At 33.2% G+C, this 14,709-nt stretch overlaps 1 protein-coding gene across 1 annotated transcript; it reads left to right on the forward strand.

Annotated features, from left to right (window-relative positions):
- Positions 1 to 78: 78 nt before the first annotated feature.
- On the forward strand, positions 79 to 3,483 carry LOC131646096 (glycerate dehydrogenase). Its single transcript, XM_058916248.1, has 13 exons — positions 79 to 304; positions 503 to 586; positions 1,166 to 1,306; positions 1,406 to 1,527; positions 1,678 to 1,759; positions 1,842 to 1,914; positions 1,995 to 2,086; positions 2,184 to 2,258; positions 2,341 to 2,448; positions 2,540 to 2,617; positions 2,877 to 2,921; positions 3,015 to 3,129; positions 3,232 to 3,483. Exons 1-13 carry the CDS (start codon positions 182 to 184, stop codon positions 3,252 to 3,254), a joined length of 1,161 nt encoding a protein of 386 aa, XP_058772231.1. The 5' UTR covers positions 79 to 181; the 3' UTR covers positions 3,255 to 3,483.
- Positions 3,484 to 14,709: the final 11,226 nt, after the last annotated feature.

Here is a 14,709-nt window from a genome sequence, read left to right on the forward strand (position 1 = left end):
CCCCTACAGTGCACCCTCATAGCATCAATTTCATTGGTTAGAAATATATTACTACCATACACCGCGTCATACCGAATCATTATTCTCTTATAGTATATTACTACAATAACCGCAAAACCAAATATCTACTACTCAAAATTCATCATCATTCATCATCACCTTCCCTCCTTCAACTAGTTCAATGGCGAAACCAGTTTCAATCGAAGTTTGGAACCCAAATGGAAAATACAGAGTTGTTAGCACTAAATCAATGCCTGGAAGTCGTTGGATCAATCTTCTCATTCAGCAAGATATTCGTCTTGAAGTAAGTAATTTAACTGTAATGTTTTCAGTGTCTGACACTTACACGGACATTTTGTGATTATACGATGTATCAGTGTCTGTGTCGTGTTTCTGTTATCCGATTAATTGTCCTTTCTCTTTTTATTTTTGGTTAGATTCCTTGTGTGTTGAAATAACAGCTTTTCTAAACGTTGAATTTGTTTGTGTTTGTTTAATTCAGATATGTACTGAGAAGAAAACTATTCTGTCTGTTGAAGATATCATTGCTTTGATTGGTGATAAGTGTGATGGAGTTATTGGACAGGTAATTATTGTTGTAACATGGATGAATTGAATTAACAGATTTTCATTTTTATGTCTATGTTATGTTGATCATCGAATTACTACGAGTTCATCGGAATTTTCATGTTTTTTTGTTTTAATCATTTTGAAGTGATTGTTTGAATTTGTATTGCTTCCGGAGTTAATTTTATGATTTGAGGATATAAAATTAATTTTAATTTTTTTTTTTTTTAGGTTTTAATGATTTTGTGCAAAATTCTATTTTACATTATAACCTAAAATTTGATTGTGTATCAGACTAATTGTTTTTTGAAATTAAATTAGTTTAAGGTAAATTTAAATTTTGAATAGAGGAAAACATATATGGGTGGACTTGAATGGGGTTTCTCCACCGCGTTCTAACAATCAACATGTTTTCATATCATTTGTCTTGACACTTTTGGTTTTCTAGTAACAGAAAGTTCAAAGACTCGTGTACACTAACTTTGTGTTTCCTAAAACAATGAATGTAATTTTTAAGAGGACTGATTTTGTCATATTTTTGTATAATTTTTATTCTATATATCATTCATTAATGGAGAGAGCTTATTTACTATTGCAGCTGACTGAAGACTGGGGAGAAGAGTTGTTCTCTGCTTTGAGCAAAGCTGGGGGCAAAGCTTTCAGTAATATGGCTGTTGGTTATAATAATGTGGATGTCAATGCTGCAAACAAGTACGGTGTTGCTGTTGGAAATACTCCTGTAAGCTATCTCTTTTCTTAAATTGTGTTTTATAATAGTGATAGTTTTGATGGGGAAGTTATTTGATCTGACATTAGCTTCATTCCTTGCTTTCGGTAGGGAGTGCTCACGGAAACTACCGCAGAGCTGGCAGCATCGCTGTCTTTGGCAGCTGCTCGAAGGATAGTTGAGGCGGATGAGTTCATGAGGGCAGGTCTATATGATGGATGGCTACCACATCTGTATGAAAATCATCCTTTCATGTTTCGTCTACGAGTTTTTTTAAATGTTGCGCAAGTTCTTCTTTGTTAGTCTTCATACATCAAAGTATTAATATCATACGTACTCTTCTGAAGATTTGAATAACTAGTTTGGTTTTTTCTATCGGATAGATTTGTCGGAAACCTACTCAAAGGGCAAACTGTTGGTGTTATCGGAGCTGGCCGTATTGGATCAGCCTATGCAAGAATGATGGTAATTTTCTAATAAGTTGACTATGATGCAATTGTTAATGACCTTAAGTTGACTATGATGCAATTGTTTTGAGCTGTATCAGGTTGAAGGGTTCAAGATGAATCTGATATACTTTGATCTCTACCAAGCTACACGACTAGAAAAATTTGTCACAGGCATGTCCCTATGCAATGTTGAAATGGATATTTGTTGTGTTCAAAGCAAATTGACTAATAGTTATTTTTCCATAATGCAGCTTATGGTGATTTCTTAAAGGCAAATGGTGAAACACCGGTGACTTGGAAAAGGGCGACGTCCATGGATGAGGTTCTCCAGGAGGCTGATATAGTGAGAATTCTGATGCTGAGAGTTTTAACTTTGTAGCTATAAACATATCACATTTGATTGTTTCAAATAATTTTGTCTATCATGAGTGCTTTTGTAGATTAGTCTTCATCCTATCTTGGATAAAACCACTTATCATCTAGTCAACAAGGAAAGACTCGCCAAGATGAAGAAGGTAAGAGTTCAAAAAAAATATTTTCCTTTAAATTGTTCATGACATCAAGTGGTGAAAATTCTCTTTTACATTCCTATTACAGGAAGCAATTCTTATAAATTGCAGTAGAGGGCCTGTTATTGACGAAGCTGCACTTGTGGAGCACTTGAAACAGAACCCATTGTTTCGTGTAGGCCTTGATGTGTTTGAGGTAATTAAACCTTGTCTGGTTTTGGATAATTGGATTTGTCTTTAGTACAACCACAGTTACAACTTACAAGTCCCCCTGTGACTTTTTATAGGAAGAGCCTTACATGAAACCCGGACTTGCAGAGTTGAAGAACGCCATTGTAGTACCGCACATTGCATCTGCTTCCAAGGTAATTAGTTCTAACCCGCTTATTATGCTAAACATTTTCAGTATTATAAGAGTCTTTTCACGTCCTCGACGATTTAGTTAGTCCAATGCTAAAGAAGTATTAAGAATGAGATCCATGGTTCGATTTCTGCTGCTACCGAATTCTCCCTCTCCCTAACAAACTAACAAGTAACATTTGCCTATTAAAATAAAAAGTATTTTCGCTGTTGAATCATTTTCGAAACTGATCGGTTGTTTCATGTACATGTATGTGTTTGCAGTGGACTCGTGAGGGAATGGCAACACTAGCCGCTCTTAACGTGCTGGTAAATCCATATGTCTCTCCATCTTGGGTTCATTCCTATGATCACAGTGTCTTGTATTGTAAAACTGATGAGACTCCTTAAAATATTATGCAGGGGAAGATCAAAGGCTACCCGGTATGGTTTGATGCCAACAGGGTGGAACCGTTCCTCAATGAAAATGCTCAACCTCCAGCTGCATGCCCAAGCATTGTTAATGCAAAAGCCCTGAGTAAGAGCATCTTTTGCCCTTTCACTCGAGTCAAATATTGTTGTGAATTAAACTTGTTGAAAATGTTAACAATGGAATTGTATACTCTCTTTCTGATTGCAGGTTTACCAGTTTCGAAGCTGTAGTGTAGCTATACAGGCACGGTTTTTATCCTGCAAGAACCTTCAAAGCTTGTGTTTAATGGTGGCAGTGGGAATATAATCTATGAATACTGTCTTTGTTTGTATCATTATCATGTGCTTGTAGTTAATTTTAAACTCTCAAGTGAACCAGAAACACTTTAAAATAAAAAGATGAGAAAATTTTGGCAGTTATTTAAAATGTCAATAAATGAGACCAGAATGCAAATGACAACTATATGAATTATGCAATGTAAAGTAGATTTTTATTTCTTATAGAGGAAATAGAACCACAAGTTCATGAACTTTACAAGTATAAAGTCAGGGAAAGTTTTAGAAAATTAACAGTAGGAACTGAGTAAATACATTATGATAATGATCATAATAATAAATAAATGAATGACAGAATTAATATTAAAGGAGAAAGTGCAGTGTTGATGAGAATAAAAGTTCACATTTACTTGATGAATGTAAAGAGTTTTAGGAAAGTCAAGAAAGAAGATTTAAGGCTTGCAGTGTGCTAGTTCAGATTTAGAGAATGCCTATAATAGAATATCTAGAGAGATTTTGTGAAAAATTCTAGAGAAGAAAGAGGTTAGGATTACATGTATTCGAGTTATCTAAGATTTTGAAGGAGTATCAGTTAGTGTACGGACACAACATGGAGAGACGGACGATCTCCATTACACTAAGTTTACATCAAGGTTTAACTCTAAGCCCTTACCATTTTACTTTAATTTTGAATGTACTCACGAAACACATCCAAAAGCTAGCACCAAAAATCATGCTTTTTGCAGATGATATAGACCTATTTGGAGAGTCGGAAGAGGATTTAAATGAGAGGTTGAATACTTGGAGACAAACTTTAGAAACACATAGCTTTCGCCTAAGCAAAAGTAAGACGGAGTATCCAGAATGTTAGTCCAGCAAAAGGGGAAGCGTTTCTATCTTAGAGGTGGAACTTGGATACCATATCATCCCACAATTCAAGTTGTTTAAATATATCGGGTCTGTAAAACAAAATGATGGAGAAATAAAAGGGAATGTAAATCATCTAATTCAAGCGCGGTGACACAAAGATACAATTAAAGTTCAATTTTTTTTTATCGGACCGTGGTAAGACCTACGATATTGTATGAGAGAGAATGTTGGACGGTTAAGAATTAACACGAGAATAACGTAAGGGTAACGGAGATGAGGATGTTGCATTGGATGTGTGGTAAGACTAGAGTGATAAGATTAGAAATGACAATATTAGAGAGATTGTTGTGGTCGGACATATGGTAGAAAAGATGGTGGAAAATAGACTTAGGTGGTTTGTGCTTGTAGAGAGAAGACATGTAAATTACGTGGTAAGGAGAGTAGATCATATATAGATAAGTCAAATAGATAGAGGTAGATTGAGACATAAAAAAACTATAAGAGAAATTATTAGAAAAGATCTTGAGATTAATGATTTGGATAGAAACATGATTCTAAATAGAACATTATTGAAAGATAATAGGTAAGTGACGTTTTATAGTGAGAATACAACTAATTTTCCCATTGAGTTAAGGAGAAAATTATTACATTGTAAAATGAAAAGACATAATGGAAATCTCTAGAATTTCCTAGAAAACAATAAAATAGGGAAATAAATATGGATGTATTTTCCAACACCCCTTCAAGTTAGTGCATACATATCTATCATGCTTAAATGTCTATCAAATGCTCAAAGGTATGTCTTGCCAAGCTTTTGGTCAATATATCTGCAGTTTGCTAACTCGAAGTCAGAAAAGGTAGACATATGATTCCAACATCTAACTTCTCCTCTATGAAATGCCAATCAATCTCAATATATTTGGTTTTGTCATGTTGAACAGGGTTATGAGTTATGTTAATAGCAACTTTATTGCAGAGTATAGTTCAATAGAAGCTCAATTTTCATCTTAAGTTCTTCTAGGACTCTATGGGTCCATAATCCTTCACAAATACCTTGAGTCACAACTCTAAACTCGACTTTATAGCTACAACTATTTGTTTCGTGCTCCTCCATGTCAAAAGATTACCCCCAAACATAGGTACAATATCCATGGGTAGATCTTCTATTTGTGACCGAACCTTCCCAATCAACATCAATGAAGATACCCACATTTCCTTCACTAGTCTTCTTAAAAAATAAGTCTTTTTTCGGGATTTCCCTTCAAATATCTCAGTATCCTATATACTGCCTCAAGATGTTCCTCAAAAGGAAAATGCATAAATTGACTTACTACACTAACTGAGAAAGCAATATCAGGCCGCGTGTGTGACAAATAAATTAGTTTCCCAATCAATCTCCAGTATCTTCTAGTATCAATAGGAACATTACCTTTTCCCCCAAAGTTTAGCATTGGGATCCATATGGGTACCTTCTCGACGACATCCATTCATTCTCTTTTCTTTCAATAAGTTTAAAATGTATTTCTATTGTGAAACCACAATACCATTATTTGATAGAGCATCCTCCATACTAAAAAAATATCTCATGGATCCTTAGTCTTCATTTTCAAATTTACTGTTAATTTCTCTTTTACTCTTGCCATTTCAACTGTATAATCTCTAGTAAGGATAATATCATCGACATAAATAATCAAGGCAACAGATTTCCCATCGTTGGAGGAATTTGAAAATAAGGTGTGGTAAGCTTGTCCTTGAATGTACCTTTGTTTCTTCATGGACTGGGTAAAATTTATTTAGTTTGCATACATGTGATCCAAATTTGTTTTCAAATCCAAGAGGAATGTCCATATTCTGAAGTCAAGACTCTCCATCCAATGTGTTTTGATGAAGACAAAGTGAAAATCAAATTATCATCTCATAAAGTATGGAAAAAGCTTCAAGTGCATTTATCTTCAAATGATTCAAGACTCATCATATTGAAAGCTAGCAACAAATTATTCAAGATTTTTACTTTGAAGACTAGCATGGATCTTGATTAATAAAGGTATAAACATGCAAATTATATTGATAACTTAGTGCTCAAAATATTTTATACATTTTCATTTTTAAAATTCTCAAATTATCATGCATAACAATCTTTGATTCAAATGCATAAAAAACTATTTTTAAAAAAAAAAAAAACCTGTCAGCACTTTTTAAGTCAGGTCAGGTTAACTGACTTAACAAAATCTGATGCTGTTTAAAATTTGAATAATTATTTGAAATTCAAAATTATTGTGAACTTGTTAAGTCAGGTATCCGTTAAAACCGACTTAACAAGTCCTGTACAAACTTGAAAAAAAATAGCAACTTTTTAACACCTTTTCATGCACTCTTCATGAAACCTTTTCATTTAAATTTGATATTTATTCATGTTATTTTTCCATGACTTTACCATGTTTCATAGAGGTGTTATGCTCATATAAATACATGAAATTTCAAATTACAAAGCACCTCTTCAATAGTAATTTAACATCATTGTTATCATTCAAATTTCAATGTTAGTCAACAAAAATTCATATAAAATTACAAAGCACCTTTCACAAAGAATTTTTCTGCATGCATTTCCATGTTAGTCAAAAAAAATTCATATAATATTTACAAATATTTACAAACACTTGAGTACTATATTCTATCATTATAAATTGCTTGTTTGAAGGGAAGATCAATTATATTGATACATCACTCAAAGTGATAATTATTCTTTAAATTTCATATTCTTAAAAACTTTTTGTATAAATATCTTATTTTCCAAGATTGTTGGAATTAAGATTACTTGGTTTTGTATTCCATGCTATCCAGAATTGTTGGAAGCAAGAGGTTGAAAGTGAGAGGATTGCTTTCATTTCAACTTGATTGATCCAAGAGGATTGTTCTTGGTGGTTTTGAGTTAGAAGATTGTAGGAGAAGTATTGGGTTTAGGCTTGTACAAATATCTAACATTAGTGAAATCTCTTTCGTGTTGAGAGGGGACTGGAGTAGTCTCGGACTGTGAGGGGAACCAATATACATCATTGTGTTCATTACTTTTCTGCATTTACCGCTTTCATCACAAATTTAAAGCCAGAAAAGAAAAGAAACACATGTATAAACTATTGCACCAAACTAGAAAAATAAGAACAAGTATTCTAAAACCGGATAAATTTTCAAAGTCCTAATTAACCCCCTCTTAGGCGCATTCTTAAATTTACAATTGGTATTAAAGCAGGTTATAGGTAACAAGTTCCTAAAAGATCCAGATGGCTTTCGCAAATCAAAATCCAGTTTTTAGAGACGGTGGTAGCAACAACAAGCCTCCATTATTTTGTGGAGAATACTTTGATTTCTGGAAAATTCAGATGAAGGCTCACTTAGAAGCAGTAGGAGAAGAAGTATGAGAAGCAGTCCAAAATGGTCCCTTTGTTCCTACAACTGTTGTCGATAGTACTGAATCAACAAAGCCTAAAGGTTCATGGAATGACGATGATAATAAAAAGTCCTCTATGATAAAAAGGCAATCAACCTTCTTCAAGGTGCACTTTGCATGGATGGAATTTTTCGTGTTTCTGCATGTACAACGTCAAAAGAAATATGGGATACTCTAGTAGAAACTCATGAAGGAACCGTTGAAGTCAAGAGATCTCGATTAAATACATTGAGTCAAGAATACAAGTTATTCAGAATGAAACCTAGAGAATTCATCCTCGACTTACAAAAAAGATCCGTGCACTTAGTAAATCACTTGAAAGCACTTGGTAAGACTCTTACTATCGAGGAACTCAATCTTAAAGTGCTTAAATCCTTAACCAGGGAATGGCAAACAAAAGTGACGATAATATGCAAGAAGAAAAATCTATCAATAATGACTTCCACAAAATTATTCGAAAGACTTGAAACTCATGAAATTCAAGTAAAAGATTCAAAAGACATTGCCTTAAAGAAGAGAGTCAAACATCATGATAGCAATCAAGAAGAGTCCACTAGTGAAGAAGAAGATGATTTTATCAAGAAGTATGGAAAGTTTCTAAGAAAAGAAAGGAAAAAGGAGATCATTAGGGAAGCACCAACAAGGAAGGTCAAATGCTTTGAATGTGGAGAAAAAGGACATGTCAAAAGTGAATGCCCTACACTTGAAAAGAAGAATAAATACTTCAAGAGAAAAAAAGATAAAAAAGTCAAAGAAAGCATTTATAGCATGGGAAGATAATGAAGTAAGTTCTTCTTCCGATACCAAAAGAAAAGAATGTACAAATCTAGCATTAATGGCTTCACACCATTCCGATGATAAAGACGATGAGGTTAGTATTGAATTTTCTCTTTATGATAATGATGCACAAGGTTCCATAAATGAACTTTTAAATGAATGCAAAAAATTTTACAAAACTATATCATCTTAAAAGAAACAAAATTCGTCTCTAGAAGAAGAAGTTGAGACAATGGAAAAATATTTCAAATATGAGAAACAAAAGATGATTAGTGATAAAAAATAGAATTTTTTATGCAATAATTGTGAATCACTTTCTTTCCAAAATGTCCAATTAAAGAGAGTTCTTGAAAGGTGTGAAAAAGGACAAATAGGGTTGGAGTGTGTCCTTAGTCAACAAAGATATTCCAATAATAAAAGTGGGCTTGGTTATTCATAGTTTTCAAAACAAAGCTCTAACAAAATTATATTTGTTAAGGCTAGTGAACAAATATCCCAAACGAAGGAAAGCTCCGATTCATCCTCCTCATGGTACTCCCTGTCGGAATGAACTTCCGTTACCCCTGGGGACTATTCTATCAAATTGATAGTGAACGAAATACCCTGTATAATGACCTCTTTACATAGAGAAATCAGAGCAGTGTGTTTAGTACTGATATGAATCCTCACAACACGCATGGAGACCTTAAGCTACGTTTTTTCATCACAGTTAATAAAAGAGCCCCATGGTTCAACAATGCACTTGAAGAACCTGTTCCCCCAAACATGACAAGGAACCCTAGCACAACGAGTCCATGTTATTCTCTCAGTATCAACATCTGTAGGTTTCCATGGTTGAATCTCACTGAATCTCTTCTCCTACCAATCCTTACGCTCCTCAATAAAACTCTTTACCTCGCCTTCTACCAGATCTTCTAAAAGGAATAGATTAGCATGCCCATGCTAAATCCAGACTTTTGGCTTAAACAAGTTTTGTCTTGGATGAGTCTTGACATTAACATCTGAGCCCTTCAGATTATTTGGTTCATAGGTATTTTGTTTTGGTTTCTTTGGAAACTTTGACTTGAAGGTCATTTGTAACACCCTAAACCCCAAAACATTTTATTTATTGAAGAACCCCATGCATAGGATGTTACTTCATCACAAAAATCAAATATTAATCATGGATGGTTGCAAAATGCAGCGGAAATGAAACATAAAAATAGTCTGAGTAATTATCACAAAAATAATCCATAAGGATTTTACAATTCCCAACATAAGCAAAATAGAAGCGCGCAAAACCCAAGTGTTACAGTTCAAAGAATTTTATTTGACTAAGTAAAAGGAAATTAAAATAGAAAATTCCAAGAGGCCCATCTCGCAATACTCACGACCCTATCACTCTTGCTGCTCACCTATATAATTAGTAGCATAAAATATGCCAAACAAATAGAAAAATGGTTGAGAATACATTTGCATATAATAACAACATTATTTTAGCAACATAATGATAATACAAACAAACAACAATATCAACATACAAGGCAACACAAACATAAACATCCAAAACATCATTCACAATTTTATGAAATGTTGTATAATGCACCAACTCCTTCTCCTATATGCATGTGGTACCAAGTTTTTGTGGAATCAGAGGTATGTTACTGATTATATTCCACCGTCTCCAGTCCCTCGTCTGAACCGGAGATCCCACCAATGGATTTGAGACACACCTCTGACCTCTCAATTAGACCAACGATCCCACCAATGGATCTGAGACCACCAAATAGACCGAAGTCTCACCTAACTCCAAAATATATGTATGGATGATCATATTATTAAACGAACACAATTAATCACCAAAAGTCATAGCCACCAAAAATTATTCACCAAAATAGGTTCCAAATATGAACCACAGTTTACACCAGAAAGTCCCCCAAAATTCACCACACCAAAGCATTATTTATTTGCCATAATTAATTATCTTCAAATCATTAATATAAAATGTTAAAAAAATTTATGAAGTCGCTATAAGGTTATTTATTCACCAAGAATACTCAAAATAGAAAGGAAAAGGTCTCCTAAATTCAGGGCCGGCCCTGGGCCAGGGCAACCAGGCCTACGGCCCAGGGCCTCAAAAAATCGAGGGCCTCAAAAATCGGCTGAATTGGTAAAAAATTATAATAAATATTAACTAATAAATAAATTGTTCACTAAATACATGTTAACTAAGCAGCATTAGCCTAGCGGTACTGGTGATAACTAGAAATTAGAAGGTCCTCGGTTCGAGACCTTACAGCACTTGCTTTTTGAATTTTTTTCTATAACACAGCATCTACATTCTACAACAGCACTTGCTTTTTGACTTTTATATTTTTTCTTTCTATAACACAGCATCTAGATTCTACAAAGAGTTTTCAACTTGAACTTCCAACAATAAATGTATAAATTTAATAAAAAAAAATCATATATATATTACATGGACCTTTTAAATTTTTTAAAATAAATTTTGAAAATCCATCATATAATAAATTCATTTATTAATAAATTTATATCATAAAATATAACACATTTTAATTTATTTATGTTTAGTTCTATTAATTTTTTTATTTTATAAAAAATATATTATTAAATTTTATTTTATAATAATAACTTAAAATATAAAAAATTTAATATTTGTCCAGGGCCTCTAAAATGTCGGGACCGGCCCTGCCTAAATTCATAAATACAAAAATAGCAAAAATTATGAAAATGCCCCTAAGACCGTCACCGCCGCTCCGGCCGCGTTCCGTCGCCGTCCGTAAGATCACGACCACTCCGACGACATGTTTTCACCTTCCATACAGTTGCCGCCGCTGCGGCCGCCGTCGTATGATACCCGCTTTTTCCGATTCTCGATTCACTAAAGTTTTCAAAAAAATCAATTTTTTCCGACTTTCCGACCATTTTACCCAAATCAGGATTTCATCGTTGGATTCGAGAAATTTTTTGAGGAAAAAGGTTTCACAAATTTTATTTGGGATATTATTGATCAAAGTATTTTAATTATATTAAAATAATATTATTAGTCACAATTCCAAAAAATTACAGCTCACAAAACATAACAGTCCCACATTTCCTCGCCAAAATCTGGGTTTCATTGACCAAATATGACAATGAGCAATTTTTAAAGTGTCATTGAGAAAATCCAATAAAAATATATTTTATAAAAAAATATGTTTTTTTAAAAATTATTATAACACTAAATTTTACAAGGAAATAATCTATATTCATCCTAAAACTTTGATTCACGTTTCTTCATCAAAGAGGGAATATAGTGGCTAAATATGATACAAAATGATTTTTACAGTGTTATTGAGAAAATCCAATCAAAAATCATTTTAAAAAGAAATATATTTTTTAAAATTATCATAACACCAAATTTCACAGATAAAAAAAATCACCAATCACCCAAAAAACTAGATCCCAAATTCTTCGTTAAAATAAGGAATACAGTAACCAAATAGGATTATCCCATTTAGTTACAGATCAATCAAAAGGAAAGTGGCCAAATGGGAAAATCGCATTTACGCACCAATCGTAAAAATAATCTACAAACAATTTACTGATAATATCACAATTATAATAATATAATATTTTAACAACAGTTTCACACGTTTACAAGTATCGATTAATATATCATACCTAAGGAGCTAATTGATACCCCTCGGGTCAAATAATACATATAACACAATACATATATCAACACAACATTTCATAAGACAACCAACCATATCAGATCAAATATCACAACATATGGGAAAACCAAAATCATATGATTACAAGATTTTTGGAAAAACCTTGGCGCTAATGAGAGGGCGAAGGAACCCTTATCATTCTGCTGCCTAAAAATCTTGATGTTCCAACAACTCCAACACCCTTATCTATTCCTGACTCTTCAAATGCGCCATTTCAGATTTTTTTTTGTTTTTCTATCGTAACCAAGTTCCAACTCTTACGTTAACTGTTTATAGTCCCAATTTTCTAACATTTCACCCCTACTTGTTCACACATCACTAGAGTAACTTTAATATTATTTCTAACACTAAAATATTTATTTTAGTATTAATTAAATAATTTTAAAATAATTTTGTCTATAAAATATATTTTTTACCCTAACACTTAATTTCTAAATAATCTTTCCAATTAATTAAATATGTCAAATAAATAAAAATTTAATAAAAATATGAGTATTATAAATTATTTCTAATAATTATAATCACCCCAATTATTACTAAATAATTAAAATAATTTAGTTATTTATAATAATTTAAATATATCCTAAAAACTATATTTTTATCAAATAACTAGGACACTCCAATTTCTATTAAATAAGTATTTAATCATAACAATAATAATAATGAACTATTTCTAGAAAATATAATTATTTTATTAATTACTAAAAATCAAATTATCTAATTATTATTAATAATCTAAATATATTTTATTTTCTCCGCTCGAAACCTCTATTTTTTGTAATTACTAAAATACCCAAAACCTCAAAATAGCTCAAATACTGCTAAATAATTTAAATACAAAAAAATCACCTACATCAACACTTCAATAATTAATTAAAAATATTAATCTAATTTTGGGGTGTTACAAATCTCCCCCACTTAAAAAAGATTTTCGCCCTCGAAAAACGCTCGACACTAACAGCTTCGGATAAACTCTATTATCGGACTTTCCGACACACGTCACACTACCTCCTTTCCCCAAGACACAAGCCCTCAACAAGTCCCCCAAAGAATGGTTAGTCCTCCTAGTCGGATCATCTATCTACGAATGATAGACATATCTCACCCTTAGCTTAGTCCTCAATGCTTCCTACAAGCTCTCCCAAAACTTGAACGTAAATATCTTACCCATATCAAGACAATACTCGATGGATTACCATGCACTTTCACAATTCCACAGATATAGATCTCTGCCAATTTCTACAAGGAAAAACTGATCTTAATCGGTTTAAAATGAGCTAATTTCGTCAGTCTATCAACAATCACCCAAACTGAATCATTTCCTCTTGGAGTATTCGGCAGTCCAATCACAAAATCCATAGAGATATTGTCCCACTTCCATTCAGGAATATTTAACGGATGCATCAGTCCAGACGACCTATGATGTTCAAATTTTGCCTTTTGACAAGTCAAGCAAGCATAAACAAACTGTGCGATCTCTCTCTTCGTTCCCAACAACCAGAACATCTTCTTCAGTTTTTGGTGGCTCCTGAGTGAATACTCAAACTGCTCCGATGACCCTCTTCTAAAATCATTTTCTTCACTTCGGGTGCATCAGGTACACAAACTCTACCTCAAAACTTTAGAATTCTGCTTTCATCAACTCAGAAGTCATCATTAGTACTTTGGTCAACGGAGTATAAGCGGTCAACCAAAGCCACATTCATTTTCTACTTCTCTCTAATCTCATCAAGGAAACCACTGGTTAGCTTCAACATAATTTCATGCTACTAACTTTCATCTTGCATACAAGAGTCAAATATTTGAATTGATCAAATCTAACTCTCTCGCCATTAAAGCAGACATAAGCAACGTCTTGTGACTCAAAGCACCTGCTACAATATTAGCTTTACCAGGGTGGTAATTTAAGCCAAAGTCAAAGTCCTTCAAGAACTCTAACCATCTCCTCTATCTCATGTTAATCTCCTTTTCATCGAACAAATACCTTAGACTTTTATGATGACTAAATACTTCAAATCTGGAACCATACAAATAATGTCTCCAAATTTATAATACAAACACCGCAGCAGCTAACTCCAAATTATGAGTAGGGTAGTTCCTCTCATGAATTTTCTGTTTTCGAGAGGCATAAGCCACCACTTATCCGATCTACATAATAACTCCACCTAAACCCATCTTTGATGCATCGTAATACACAATGAAAGGTTCCTTCAGATCTGGAAAAATCAATATTGTTGATGTCGTTAATCTCTTCTTTAATTCTATGAAATTCTTTTCACATTTTATATCCCATATGAAAGCTTGGCCCTTACAACTCAACTGAGTCAAAGGTAAGGCCAATTTCAAGAACCCTTCAATGAATCTCTAATAATAACCATCTAGTCCAAGGAAACTTCTGATCTCATTAACTATCTTTAGAGCTTCCCACTATAACACTACATCCACTTTCGAAGGATCAACCGCTATGCCAACACTGGAAATCACATGACTCAGAAAACTGACTTCATGCAACCAGAATTCAGATTTAGATAGCTTGGCGTACAACTGTTTCTCTTTCAAGACTTGAAACACAATACGGAGATGCTCTACATGATCCTCTTCT

The sequence above is a fragment of the Vicia villosa genome, linkage group LG2 (genome assembly GCF_029867415.1).
Source record: "Vicia villosa cultivar HV-30 ecotype Madison, WI linkage group LG2, Vvil1.0, whole genome shotgun sequence".
In the NCBI taxonomy this organism is placed as follows: Eukaryota; Viridiplantae; Streptophyta; class Magnoliopsida; order Fabales; family Fabaceae; genus Vicia; species Vicia villosa.

Coding starts and splice junctions, on each gene's coding strand:
- LOC131646096 (XM_058916248.1), top strand. CDS start 182: ATGGCGAAACCAGTTTCAATCGAAGTTTGGAACCCAAATGGAAAATAC. Junction 305..502: donor AGCAAGATATTCGTCTTGAA/GTAAGTAATTTA, acceptor TGTTTAATTCAG/ATATGTACTGAGAAGAAAAC. Junction 1,528..1,677: donor GATGGATGGCTACCACATCT/GTATGAAAATCA, acceptor TCTATCGGATAG/ATTTGTCGGAAACCTACTCA.